The sequence below is a fragment of the Notechis scutatus genome, chromosome 6 (genome assembly GCF_049901735.1).
Source record: "Notechis scutatus isolate UNSWTSFEM ecotype Mainland chromosome 6, rNotScu1.2, whole genome shotgun sequence".
In the NCBI taxonomy this organism is placed as follows: Eukaryota; Metazoa; Chordata; class Lepidosauria; order Squamata; family Elapidae; genus Notechis; species Notechis scutatus.
Genome location: NC_142014.1, coordinates 27531062 through 27545154, shown reverse-complemented (window position 1 = coordinate 27545154; position 14093 = coordinate 27531062). Strand labels below are relative to the sequence as shown.

The 14093-nt window shown below is 35.4% G+C and overlaps 1 protein-coding gene across 1 annotated transcript in view; it reads right to left on the bottom strand.

Annotated features, from left to right (window-relative positions):
* The window catches only part of KMT2E (lysine methyltransferase 2E (inactive)), a 56371-nt gene that overhangs the window by 19950 nt on the left and 22328 nt on the right, over positions 1 to 14093 (bottom strand). The window contains 6 exon segments of the mRNA XM_026677207.2: positions 762 to 860; positions 3893 to 4139; positions 4888 to 4997; positions 6889 to 7006; positions 9422 to 9552; positions 13330 to 13542. Coding sequence (XP_026532992.2) covers positions 762 to 860; positions 3893 to 4139; positions 4888 to 4997; positions 6889 to 7006; positions 9422 to 9552; positions 13330 to 13542 — 918 coding nt within the window.

Sequence of the window (14093 nt, the reverse complement as noted above, 5' to 3'; positions counted from 1 at the left end):
AAGAAGATGAAAATAGTTTTTAAAAATACCTCCTACTTTTATTTATATAGATCAGTACAAAATAGATTAATATGTAATTAAGTAGCTATCACATGGAATAAATTATTTTAAGTCCATTTTAATCTTTAAATTAAAAGACGCTTAAAAAACTGCTTCAATTTTACTCCATCGCTATTAAAATATTCTTTTTCTCATTTTCAGAGTTCTTCCTAAATACATGTCTCTTGTTAAAATCTAAGTTGTTCAGGCTATCTTCAAAGTTCTGTATTTCACTAAATGTTTTAATATTCAGCATGTCTGTTCAACATATTAAAAGACAAATATCTGGTATCTGATGTACAAGGACTACTGTTGTCATAGCGATATTTGTTTTCTATTATTGTTAGAAATATATTCATAACTAGTTTTGAAAACAGAGGGCTCTTTATCACCATGGCCAAACAAGATAGGTTAAAATAATAAAAATCAAAATATAGAAAGTATTTCAGAGGATGACAGTGCATCAGATACAGGAAATAATTCAGCAAAACAAATCCTTGAGAAAATATACCCAACTTTTTTCAAAAATTACGGAAGCTCCCAAAAAATCAGAAACACATACACACACATAGGTTTATATAGAATTAGCACATATCAGGAGCAGATTTCAAATATTCTCAAATGCTAAATACCCAGGAGAGGCAGCAATGATTAGCATGGGAAGAGCAACTGTCACTCATCTTTAGTGACAGCTTTAAGCGGCTACTAGCTTCCCAACTTACCATCTTCCTTTTCCTTTCTGCAATCTGCTCCTCTGATTCCATTTCTACTTCATTGCTAATAGGAGTTTTTTCTTCTATATCATCAATAAAATCTGGCTCCTGAAAGATGGAAATGACTGCTTTTACAGAAGCTACTATTGCTGCTGCTACTGCTGCTGGTGTAACCTAGGGAACTCTACGATACTAGCGTTGCAATCCTATACACACTTACCTGGGAGTAAGTCCCACTGAAATCATTAGGACTTGCTTCTGAGTAGACAGGAATAGGATTGCACTGTAAAAAAAAATCTCACGTCACAGCTAATGCAGGAGAGGATCTAATATGCAGAACCTGCAACTCATTTAATAGCCCACTCAATTAATAACCTAGATCAAAGGTATCTTCCTAAGGTCCAAAAGTATCTTTGATATATTTGCACACCAAAACAGCAAAGTAAGATTTACTTTAAAAACTTCAGCATCTCAAGCTATGTTATTTTAGTAAGTATTTTAACTCGAATGCGTAAAGTATTTCATTTTGTTTAGATTAATTTGAAAGCTAATAATATGCATCAAAACTTTGTTAAAGTATTAGTTGACCAACTTCATATGCTTCCAATTGTTTTACTAACAGTGCAATCCTATGCATTTTTCCTACCTCACTAAGTACAACGGACTTTCTCCCAGATAAACATTTACAAGGTTTAGCATTGGTATGTGTACAAAATTATCTAATGAAGAATTTCTCACAAACTGCATTTAATAGGGTATCATATTTATAGCTATTTTTAATTGTATTAAACATAATAATTCATATCATTTCTGCTACCCTGAAAAACCTCAGAGCTAATTTATATATCTACAAAAAATTTTTAAGAGTATACATATTGGATATAGTTAAGGAACTAATAATGACACATTAACATTATGTATCATCCATCAGTTTTCTAGCAACTGAAGTTAAAATTTATAGTTGCCAAAATAAAATAAAAGCAAAGCATAGTACACCTGTCAGCATATTTTCACTCTCAACCAGTGTACTTTATCTGCATTACAATTCCTACCAAAACTGGGAGGGCAAACTCTATTCCTTTACATGTTCATTTTTATCTTGTTTAGAACATATTCAATTAGTGCCATTTACATCAAAAAGGATTGCTGAGATGCTTTGGGCTTACATGCAGGAATCCCAAGTGCTTTCCTACATTTTCTTTAAAAAAAAACCAAAAAAAACCCTCCAGAGCCACTTGCCTGCCTTCCAATTAGGTTAGTAATTGGCTTAATATTTTAACCTCATTGGTCTGGTTTCTAGTGGGTTTGGGCGACACACAGCAGTGATGCTCATATGTGCATACACACAGGTTTTTTAAAATCACAAAACATCATGTGGATGTCTGAGAGGCTTTTAACAAGTACTATGTCATGGTAGAAAAAGGAGAAAAGGACCATTTTTTTCCATATGTGATTTGTCTTTACTAGAAGAGTAAGCTGAATACACTGTTGCTATAGATCAGTGTTTGTAGGAATCACATGCTGTACCATGCGGTCGACAACAACTTGCTGCAGCCAACTTGCCGCGGGACAAGAGTTACACTAATATCAAAGAAACAGTGGAATAGAATCATTGAAGAAAAGACGCCAAAGGAGGGACAGAATGAAAGGTGAAGGACAAAATTTTAAATATTTTTTTAAAATTATTTTAAATAATTAAATTGAATGGTTGAATTGTCCCGCAGCAAGTTGGCCTGTAGTGAGTTGGCCATGGTGGGTTGGTCCCACAGAGAGTTGTCCCGTTCCATGCACCATGTGCAGCTGGCAGAAAGGCAAACAACAGCCTGGGAGATTTGGATGTGCACCCTCAAAGGCAGCAAATACAAAATAAGTAATACAACAGCTTGCTTCACACTGACATTCTCTTTCAGTGTGACCCTGGCCATACTCACATTTGTAAGCTAGAACTAGAATTCTAGCTCACCATGAAAAAAAGGGCTTGGACCTGGATCTGTTCCATCAAATCTGGCTCCTTCAAACAGCAGCCATGGCTGACCTGTCAGGAATAAACCGAGTATGCCCATAGGCTCCCATTGTTAGCAGCTGCTCAACCAGCCCAAAGTTTTGCAAGTTACTTGTGCTGGAGCTCTTGGGCTTGCTGCACCCACAAAATGAGGACTGTAAGTCCCAAACCAGGGAGACAAGAAACCAGGCTTTTTACTCCTGGTTCATTTTAGCCACCAGTAAAAATTAGTGAAGGAGCTGTGTGCATAGGCAGGAGTTAACTCCCAGTATATCCAGTTTCTTCATAATTCTGACTTAAGGGTTTTGTTTTGCTCAAAGCAGCACTGCTTTTGTTTCCTGAGAAAATTGTGTATGTGTGTATTATTAACTATTATCAGGCATGCTGAAAGTTCTCTCCTGTTTTCCTAATCAGCAAGTAAGAATCAATTTACCATTAAAAAAAGCCAAATAACACGACTGACTGACGATTCTAATTGCAATAAACAAAAGTAAATACAGTATAATCTGTTTATAAATAATTACAGCTCCTACCAGCTTCGTCCTCTGAACAGTTAAATATCCTTCACAAAACTATTAAGTCCTGGACTCTGGTTTTCAATCTCAGCCTTCATTTCAAATTGGTATGGTGATTATGTACATGTCAAAAAATTATTTAAAATATTAAGGCAGATTCTGGATTAAGTGGGTAAATCTGTAAAACTCCCTTGCATTAAAATAATCTCTACATATCTGTAAATTCTTATCTTGAATAAAAGTTGAAAGTTAACCCCATAGAGGATGATCGTGATAATTCAAGGCACAGCATGATATCCTTACATCAGTGATCTGCAAAAGTATTCAAAACCAACTCTTGTTGTATACTGATGGAATTCAACAAGAATAGTTGATGAAGGTTGAAGAAATCAGCAAGGATTTAAATTCGTATCTTTATTTTAGAAAAGGCATCAGAATTCTTTCTAGGTTCAGGATCCAAGCAAAAAAGCTACAGTTCTTAACCCACTCTGTAGCCTGCCAAGTCCCATTTTTGTGAGATACATGGTCATATACCGTAAATATGGTACCTAAAAAATAAACGCCCCCTTGCTTTTGCTGAAATTTTCTATGTGAGAAGATTAGCAACAGAACAGAATAAATACCTGATTATTTGAGATCGACAATCGAAGGGGAGAAAGTTTTCTCTGTCGATTTTCTGGAAACTTGGTTTTGCCTGCTGCTACTTCACAATCCAACGTGATGTTCTGGTTTTGAGTTTCCTTCTCCTTTTTCCCCTTTTTCCTTCTGGTTTCATATCCTGTGTTTATATTTTCGGTAGGCTCAGAGGGACGCTTCAACACTGGGCATTCTGGGTTTTCTTTGAGGCAAGCACAGTCCACTTTGTATTTGCTTGTTTTAAAACAAAGGAAAATTAACATAAGAAAAGCTTGTGGCTATGATTAGATTTTCTAGGAAACACACAAATGGAAGCCTAACTCTTTTTACAACTACTCAAAATTGAACACTATTATATTAAACAGACTAGCAACTTTAATGAAAGTTATGATCGGCTCAAATCAATCCACTACAGGATATTCACTGATGGGTATGGATTATGACTGATCACACCGGTCAAATACAAGTTGATTGACTGGCCCATCCAACTGATTTCTGTGCCTGAAGGCAGAACCTTGGTGGTTTCCCTGTTCCTAGTCTAGCTTATTATAACCATTACACGCCAGTTCTCTCATAATTACTAAAAGACAATCAAATTGGTATTTTAAATCCTAATTTAGATTCAGTGAAACTTTCACTGTATGGCCAAAAAGATGAGGATGAAAAAAGATCAGTATGTCTCCAGTGACCAAAAGTTTTTGGATTTATGTTATCAACATTACTATGCTCAGGTGTTCAGTGGCTACATCATTTTGTGATATGGTATGTGAGCTGTCGGAGAAAGCATCTGGAGATTTCACAGTTTTATTGCTAACTCTAATACTGGTATCTAGATTACAGCCTAATGATGCAAATTATACCAGACATTTTTCACTTACGTATGAGTCTGCATTTAATTCCTAGATTATGACAATACACAACTGAAAAAACATTGACGATTGGGAATATGTTAGCAGCATCTCTGAAGCTCAGCATTACTTACCAATTTCCATAATCAAAATCGAAAGCTATCGTTATTTCTGTTCCCTTTGGAATGTCCTGGGTGGAATAGATATACAGATGAATAGTTCCATCTTCGATGGCATGTCTAACCTAGGTGGGGAAAAAACAGTATTTAAACACAGCGTATTTTATGTGTTTAAAATATAGATTTGTTCCAAGTAAATACTTTTATCTTCTTCTTATTGCTTTGGTAAAATCCTCTTCCAAAATAGGTGAGAACAGTAGTGATAAGTTCATTTGAAATCATTAACAAAATAAATATAGTCTGTTCGTAATATATATACCTCATAGCATTATAAAGAACTCTTATATTCCACGTTCAATGGTTCAAAACATTCCATTAATTTCAGTTGGCTAGCAAGCGGCGAAGGAAACTTCTCAGTTGGGGCCTGTCAAGAATGCATGAGCCACAACTTTTCATTTGGAATTGGTTATTTAAAAAACCAATTTAGCTAGCATCTTTATTTAGGAAAGATTTATATTCATAAAAAGGAGTGTTCCAGTTATCAGGTTTGAAATAGTACAATATTAATTTTAAAATCAAGCAAATTCCAGCAGCTTTGTCAACCTTCCTTTAGTTACAAACACAAAAACACAATACCTTGGGGGGGAAAATAAACAATTTCTTGGAAATGAATGTTGTATATTTTACACATTTCTGTGCTTTTTTTTCCAGCCATTAATTTTAAACAAACTTTTGCATCTCAGACATTCACATGTGAGGGAAGAGAAAATGGTGCAATATTTTTGTTTAACGTATCTTGGAAGAGTTCTCAAATTGCTATAACAAATAGGTCCTATTATATCCTAATTCTTTGCCTGCATGAAGGTTTGCATAAACAGAACACAAATGAATTTAGTTTCATTTCTAGAATTTCTTCTGAAACACTAGTCCAAATTTTAATACAGGCTTCCATATCCTACAAATGCAGTTAAATGAAAAGTTAATTTTATTCAAGAATTTAAGATGTTATCTAAGATACAGCACCAATGGAAAATGTGAAAAAGACTCCTAATTTAAGAAGCGTAAGGAAGCAAACAAACTCAAATTTTTATAGTTTTTTCATTTACAATTTCTACTACCATTTTAAGGGATTAGTTAACTAGTGCAAAATGTTTCCTGAAATTTCACATCCTAATTTTTAAGGCCAAGTGTTTTCACTTCATTTTCTACCCTTATTTTCTCCATAATACAACCAAAAGTCTACATCTTTTCTTCCCTTCCTGCCTTCCTTTCCTTCCTTTCTTCCTCCTTCCCTCTCTTTTACCACTAATATATATTAAGAATTATTATCACACCGCATATGCCAGTCATTAGTGCTCATTAATACAAAAATGTCCTTTCCATATTCATCCGTGAATGCTGATTGTCAATACATAAGTATCACCATACTCATATTCTCAATGTCATTCCTTCTGATTGTTTCTTTTCCAGGGGCATCTGCCAGGGATGAGGAGTTATATATGTGATGAGAACATTTTAATGTCATGATATTCCTGACCTCAAGGTGGCTTCTACTGCATGCCTATGCAAGTACTACTTTACAAGTACAGATACGCTCTTTGCTCAGAATAGTTCCCTGCATCTGATAAAGTGAATGTCACTATACTGCATCTGCAGTCTTGAAAAATTCCCAAAACTCTAATTTTGCTGCATTAGATTCATAACTAACCCTAACCCTTGGTTTTAGAATTTGGGGGCTGGATAATATTCCCTTACCTTCTATAATATTTATAAAATAATGTACTAGCTTTAGTGGTCTAATTACAGCGCAGCCCTAGCATAGTTATACAATACATATTCCTTGCTTCATTTTATAATAAGCATAAGGTTCTGCAACTTGAGCTTACATTCCCTGAAATGTTTAAAACTGGAAAATATTTTAATTCCTGGAAAACAGCTATACACAGCTGGGTCACATTAAGATTGGCTTTTTGAGCAAAGCTTTATTAGGTCACATTTATCATAATAAAAGCCTACCTCAGCATTAGGTGTACAAGAACGTCTGATAAACCGAGCTTCATTCCCAAAGGTTCGTGCATCCACACACATTTCTAGCCCATGAAATTTAGAATAGAACAGAACAAAGGGGTATGGCCTAAAAAACAATAAACATTCCGTCACAGGAAAAATATTTTAAAGTACAGCTAAAAGTTACTTTTCAAATGTGTAGAAAACCTAGTACCATGGAGAAAATATGTTGCAAAGTTTATATAAGCTGTTGAAACTTTGGGGTGGGAGCTTCACTGCAACTTTTTATTTATTACTTCAGAGCTAGGATCAAAGTGGGACTTTTCTGGCATGCTGAAACAACTCACTCATTTATTAACAGCCAAGCAGTTACTAAAATAATTATGCAGTTGTTAACAGTACATACGGTCGTCGACTTTACAACAGTTTGTTTAGTGACCATTTGAAGTTATAATGGCTATTTTTCACACTTATGACCATTGCATGATCATGTGATCAAAATTCAGACGCTTGGCAACTGACTCACATTTATGACCGTTGCAGTGTCCCGGGTCACGATTCCCTTTTGCCACCTTCTGACAAGAAAAGTCAATGGGGAAGCCCGATTCACTTAACAACTGGGTTACTAACTTTAAGAATTGCAGTGTTTCACTTAACAAATATGGCAAGAAAAGCCGTAAAATGGGGCAAAACACACTTAACAAATTTCTCACTTAGCAACATAAATTTTGGGCTCAATTGTGGTTGTAAGTTGAGGACTACCTGGACTGTCCAGAAAAGAATTAAAAAGAATTCTACTCGTCATGCTTGCATTTTCTCTGTCTTCTTCCAAGATTACAATCTGTGATGAGGAGCACTAGAGGCAGAAGATCGGTTGGTATCAATGTCTCTTCAGTACAGGCGGGGGGAGGTCAAACTGGTGGCCCACAGCCCGGATGAGTCACACGCAAGCCACGCCCACCCCAGCTCCGCGAAGGAAAAACATCGCGAAACATCACGTGATGGCAACATGACGCCTACACCGTGCTTTAGCACATATACAATGTGACTTGGAAAGTAGTTTTTAAACAACTTCATGATACATTTTATACTATAAGAGCTGAATTTAATTTCTGATAACTTTGGGGCGCATACATACAGACTTCTTAACAAGGTACTTATGAGGTTGTTTGCCACCTCTTTTTTTTTGGGGGTGTTTTTCTTAAAGTCTCAATTTTTAAAAAGTCAAATGTTAACTTACGTCCTGAGGCTTCATAAGATAGTAAACTTAAAAAGCAGTGTCGTGAGATAATAGTTTCGACTCATATCAGCATCAAGAAAATCGGCACGATTCTGCTTTACCTGCCCTTCAGTTGCTATTATTGAGACTAAGATTTTTTTATTTTATTTTAGATCAGATTCACTGACGACTTTCCTGGGCATTCTAGGGCTATTTTGATCTGGGCAGAAGGTGGGCATCTTAACCTAACTGCCCTGTTTTCCGAAAGGCAATGAAGCCAAGTAGTTCCTCAGAGCTTTTAATGAATGAGACAGTTGCACATTTAGATGCTGGCTTATGAAGTGAGTTTAAGGTTTTGTGATTTTGTTATTGTTTTTAGGCTTCCATTTTTTTCAGGTGCCAGGAATCCTTGTGAAATCAGTATATATAAATGCTGTAAATAAAATATTTTAAGAATGTTGGAGGGAGGGAGGGAGAGCTACTTCGGTATCTATAGATGGGTGAGGTTTTTTTTTTTTAAAAAAAATCAAAGTGCAGATTTTGTATGTCTGCTTTCCAGCTTAGCTTCCAATCATTCCGTTAAGACATTTCTTAATAAAACCAAACTATAAACTTAAACAGAGAAAGGAAACAGCTACTTTTTATTTGTTCAGCATGCTTAATGAGAATGAAAAAAAATTTTTTTCTTGACAAAGAAACGGAGAAAAAGAGGGAAAAAATAAGATGTCAGACAAATGCAAGCATCTAGAAGAAAACACTCATATGCTAAATTTGTGTCAGAATTATAATACTGACCATGTCAATCCTTTTGATTATCATTGCTAATTAATTTAATCTAGGAGAAAGGTATTGAGATCTATTCAGGCAATGTATAACATCTGCTGTAATGTCTATTCTTTGAAGTTGACTAGTTCTTTCATGAGGAGGAGGTTTAATTTTACTTTGCTAACCTAATAACTATCTAGATGCAGTTTTTAACTTTTCATTTGCCAGGCAAAATGCGGAGAATCAAAGTCAGTCAAAACAAGCAACTTCAAACAATGGAACCACACTGAGGCATAGCAATAAAAATATTGAGATGAGTGACAAAGGTTTAAAAGGCTGCAGGAGATAAAATTGTATATACAAAGTAGAAATGAGAAGGAACAACACTGTCTAATTATTACCAAAGTGAATGACAATAGCTACTGAGTTTTCAAAAGAAAATGTGACTAAGATGCAAGGCAAAGACCAGATGAAAAAAAGTATTTAATTTGCTTGACAACTGTAATACGTTTAATTGGGGGGGGGGGGAATAACTAAAGAAGGTTTAGAAAAAAGTACCTCTTAAAGAAATATCCATTAGCTTCAAATTGTTCCCTCAGCATGAATTTTCCACGATATTCAATAATAAGTGCATCCGGAGGCAAGTCCTTGGCAGCTTTTAACATTTTCTTATTTTTTTGAATATAGCTCTAAAAGGAGAAAAGAAAAATTTAAGAATCTTATTAACTGGCACACTGATACAGATATAATGTACCCTTTAACAGAACAGCTTGGTAATTTTAAATGTGTTTTCTTTTTTTAAAAAAGTTAATTGATTTTATTCCTGGAAGGACTTTATCGTATTTACACAAACATCTTAATTTACATATTGGAAAGGACAACAATTTGAATGCATGTATAAATTCTATAAAACTGAAAATCAAGACAAACTTTTCAAAATAGGTGGGGGGCAGCTCTTCCCTTACAGATGCTTCACTCCATCTTATTAAAAGGCCAGAATTGAGGTGGCAGAAGGAATGAAAACACATGAAATATGCAGTCTCTTACATTTGCTAACCAGAGCAAAAGGACAGGTGCCAAATATTTCAACATTTCAACAAAAATGCCAACATGCGGATTCTTAGGTAAAGGGGATGTCTTCTGCATTTGGATAGCCTTAGGGTGGGAATATGCCTTTCTAAGAAAAAGTCTTACTGTACTCTGACACAACAACTAAGGAACTCACACCTCTTGTAATTGTGTCACTTCTGATCAAAAGAGAATTGGCCTATATCTAGGCGAAGGTCTCTGCAAGCAGGGACATTCCTCCAAGGAGTGCGTCACGTGCGCCATGCTGATGCTAGAGAGAAAGAAGCAAAGATGCTTCTTATTACAAGAGCTGAGAATGTAACTTTTCCTTTTATTGTTTAGTCTCTACCGACATTAAATTTATCAAATAGCTTGCAGATCCCTTCCATAGGTCGCATGACACGTAGTTTTGATGGCATAATGTTGCACTCTTTATTTTCTCATCAAGGAGCATTTTACTTGGCATTAGGAGGGAAATACTTTTGGAAGTACCAAGCTAATCTACCTTCAAATATATCTGATATATTTGAAGGTAGAAATATTTGAAGGTAGATTAGCTTGGTACTTCCAAAAGTGTGTACAAATCAAATGGTTAGCACCTTCCTGGCCATTTATAATCAATCACATACAATAAACTGGACAAAACATTAAGTACTGTACCCATTCCAATATGCTATTGAAGCATACTAGCATATTGTGCATGTACTGTTTCAGCCAGGAAAAATGGCAAGTCTGTTTATAGCCATGTCAATACAGATTAGTTCCAATGTATTGGTTGTTTGTTTTGAAATTACCATTGTTGCTATCCAAATGATGGGGACTTCCAGGACTACATGGCTATCTGTTTATATTTATGATAACTCTCTTAAAATGCGTTACATGTCACAATTTTGATTATCCCTGAAATATGCCACTGTGAAATAGGAGAACATTCAGAAAATCAACCGAGATTTGTAAGAACGCTCCTATGTATTGCTTCTACTCTGAACAAAACAGTTTGATAACCCTTCTAAGTCAGTGGCAATTTTGGGCAATGATGATCCCCCCCAGAAATTATAGCAACACAGAGGAAGTAACGTGCATTCCAAAGGAGACAAGTTTCTGTCATTGCAATTTTTCTGTTACACTGAGTCTATTGTTTTGTGGAAACAGAGGCCTGCATACACTACCAGAGCCAATAATTGGGATGTGCAAAATATTCTGTGCACAACAGCTGGTTTTAGATAGTTGTGTCTGAACCAAAACATGCCCATTTGGGCTGATTTGTTCCATGGACAGGGGGAAAAATGGTGCATGTTCTATTCCAGATAGAAAGGGTTAGGAAGAAGACTTGAGAAAATCTATATTCAGAAGCTTGGTGGCAGAGGTAGTGTACTAGGACCCCCACTGTGTTGATAGGAGGAGAAAAAATGCTGGGAAAATCAAGGGAGCAGGTAAGACAGCTGTGATGTGCTGGGACAGGAGCAGTAGGGGTAACTGAAAGGAGGATCAGAGATTCAGAAAATCAGGGATTTAGTAGGCCAGTGGGATGTGTGTTATGTTAGATGTTGTGGACAGTCAGTCTCTCCCCCCCCCCGCCTTTGCTCTCTCTAGATTTTGCCAAAACCTGGAACAACCTAAGCAATTCAGGTCTGGGTTTGATTCTGCCAAACCATGACTGATCTGAAACAATTCAGCAAAACCTTTGGAATGCAAATGTTTGTCCCAAGTTCAAAACATTTAGCATGGAAGCTAAAATCTACATAATAACTTTTGGGCCAAACTTTGTTTAAAATATTTTATAAATTATCTTTTGTTACAATCTGTTAAGTAAACATTATTTTTCAATACTTAAATACGGGTTTATTGTCCATATGACCCCATTGCACCACTGAAAAATAAGCTTCTAGCTTTCAATTATTTTTCAGTTCTACTAGTGAGAGAGATTGGAAAATGCTAAGGTATCTTTGTTTTGATCAATGGTGTTTAAAACTACTGGTATATGAAATTGAAATGACTGTAAAATGAATACAGCAGCAAAAAGTTTTTGAAGAATGCTTTAATTAAACATAGGATTGCTCACTTTTGGTCTCATTTTTTTTAATTTAAGACTATGTATGTGTTTTTCATATTCATGCTTTATACTGTGAGCTACTCAGTGTCAAGAAGAACACAACTTCTAAATCAAATAAATAAAATGTAAGAAACAAATGTTTCATCTATAAAAATGTCATTTTCCATATTTATATATATTGATTTCTTGATTAACAGCTGACAGACCAGGCATGTTAATGCTCAGCCTTGGGTGGCTGAAATGTTATTTGTCTCTCTGAAATTGAGATGGACACACAGATACTTTTGAATTGTCCTATCTCTCACCTTGGAAGATGGAGTTAATATTCTCTAATTACAAATTGTCTGGACCAATTACAACAGACAATTGTGTGCCTCACTTTAAATCAAGACTGGGAAGTTTCTGTGCCAAAGAAATGGCAGGCAGAAATTCCTGGATCTCAAGATAACATAAGCCAAATGAGGTATTATCATGGATATTTTACATTTTAATATTACTTCAGTGGATCCATAAATTCTCCAATAAATAACTAAAGTGTTTTCAAGTACATGTACACATGTAATAGTATATGTGCAAATTGTTTGCTTCCATCCCCATATCATTTTCATTATCAATATTAATCATAAAATATATAATCAGAATACAGATTGAGAGCTTCACTGAGGTTTATAATGAAAATGAAGACAGTGCAAGCTTCATTTTGTAACAGAATCTTGTTACATTTCTTGCTAGTTCTTTTTATCAAAGAAGCATCTATTTTCTCCAAGTTATGTTGAACTGTTCTTAATACTAAAGGAAAACATTTGTGAATGGGATGCCCCAAAGCTGACAATGAGTCATAGGCTGACCAGACTCACACAATTTCTTCTCCAACAACCTGTGCATGACACAAAATGACTGCCAGCTACTGATAGTATCTCAATGATTTAATTCTCCATTTTACTCAGTATTTTTCTACTTCCAAGTTAGAGATAGGACTATTCAGTTTTGTAGCTTGTAATAGTTCTGTGGATAATTAGAATATAATCTTCCATAAAATGGTGAACACTTTATTAATGTTCATATACCTTAAAAGATCAATTTGTAGTGTTATTATTTATTGTACTCTATAAATAAATGGTAATGTATTTATTGTGATAATTGAAAGTCATGACTGGACACTGTTTCCCACCAATAGCTCGCTATTTTAGAAAGTAAATAAATACATGACAGATAAATAAATAAATAAATAAATAAATGACTGCTCATAAGGGGGAAGTCACACCTTCAATACTATATGTATAAAAAAATGCAAAAATTTAATACTATGTTACATTAAAAGTTCCCTCAATATGCATTCATATACCTCTACTGGAGGTTTGAAGATTGAGTTGCTGGTGACCACCTCTTTTTTTTCATCTCCATTTCCTAATCTCAAAACTATACGCTGGGCCTCTCTCTGAACACCTTCACTGTATTGATTGTTGTTTGCTTCTTCGTATCGATCCATCCATGCCTTGATTTTAGTTTCCCACCCAAAATTTGAAATATCAGAAGGATCAATCTCTGGAGCCGAGCCCTAAGTGAAAATATAAACATAAAATTAGTGTGTTTTCAGAGCCAGCTGACTCAAAACATCTGTGAAAAACATAATTACCTAATTAGTGCACAAGATGTATGAAACTTAGAGCAACTTTTCTACAAAATTAAGGGCTCAATGATATGGTCTCTTGACATTCACCATACCTTCCCCTGGAGTTTCAATCAAATCCTGCTCCTGCGCCTCATCTTTAACTGAAATAAAAACCTCAAAGTTAAGATATTCTTCGCTTTCCTAGGTTTTTGTCAGTCTGCCTGTTCACGGGTTCTTAATCCCACGAAACCCAACTGTTTTAACTTATGGAAGCAACACTGTCAATGCTACATTATTCAGGTGATCAGTGCTAATGGTCCAGTACAATTGTACACAAATGACAGCATTTCTGTACTTGCCAAAATACAGACATTTCTATTAGATTAATAGCAATAGTACTTAGACTTATACACCGCTTCATAGTGCTTTACAGCCGTCACTAAGCGGTTTAGAGTCAGCATATTGCCCTCAACTATCTGGGGCCTCATTTTACCAAC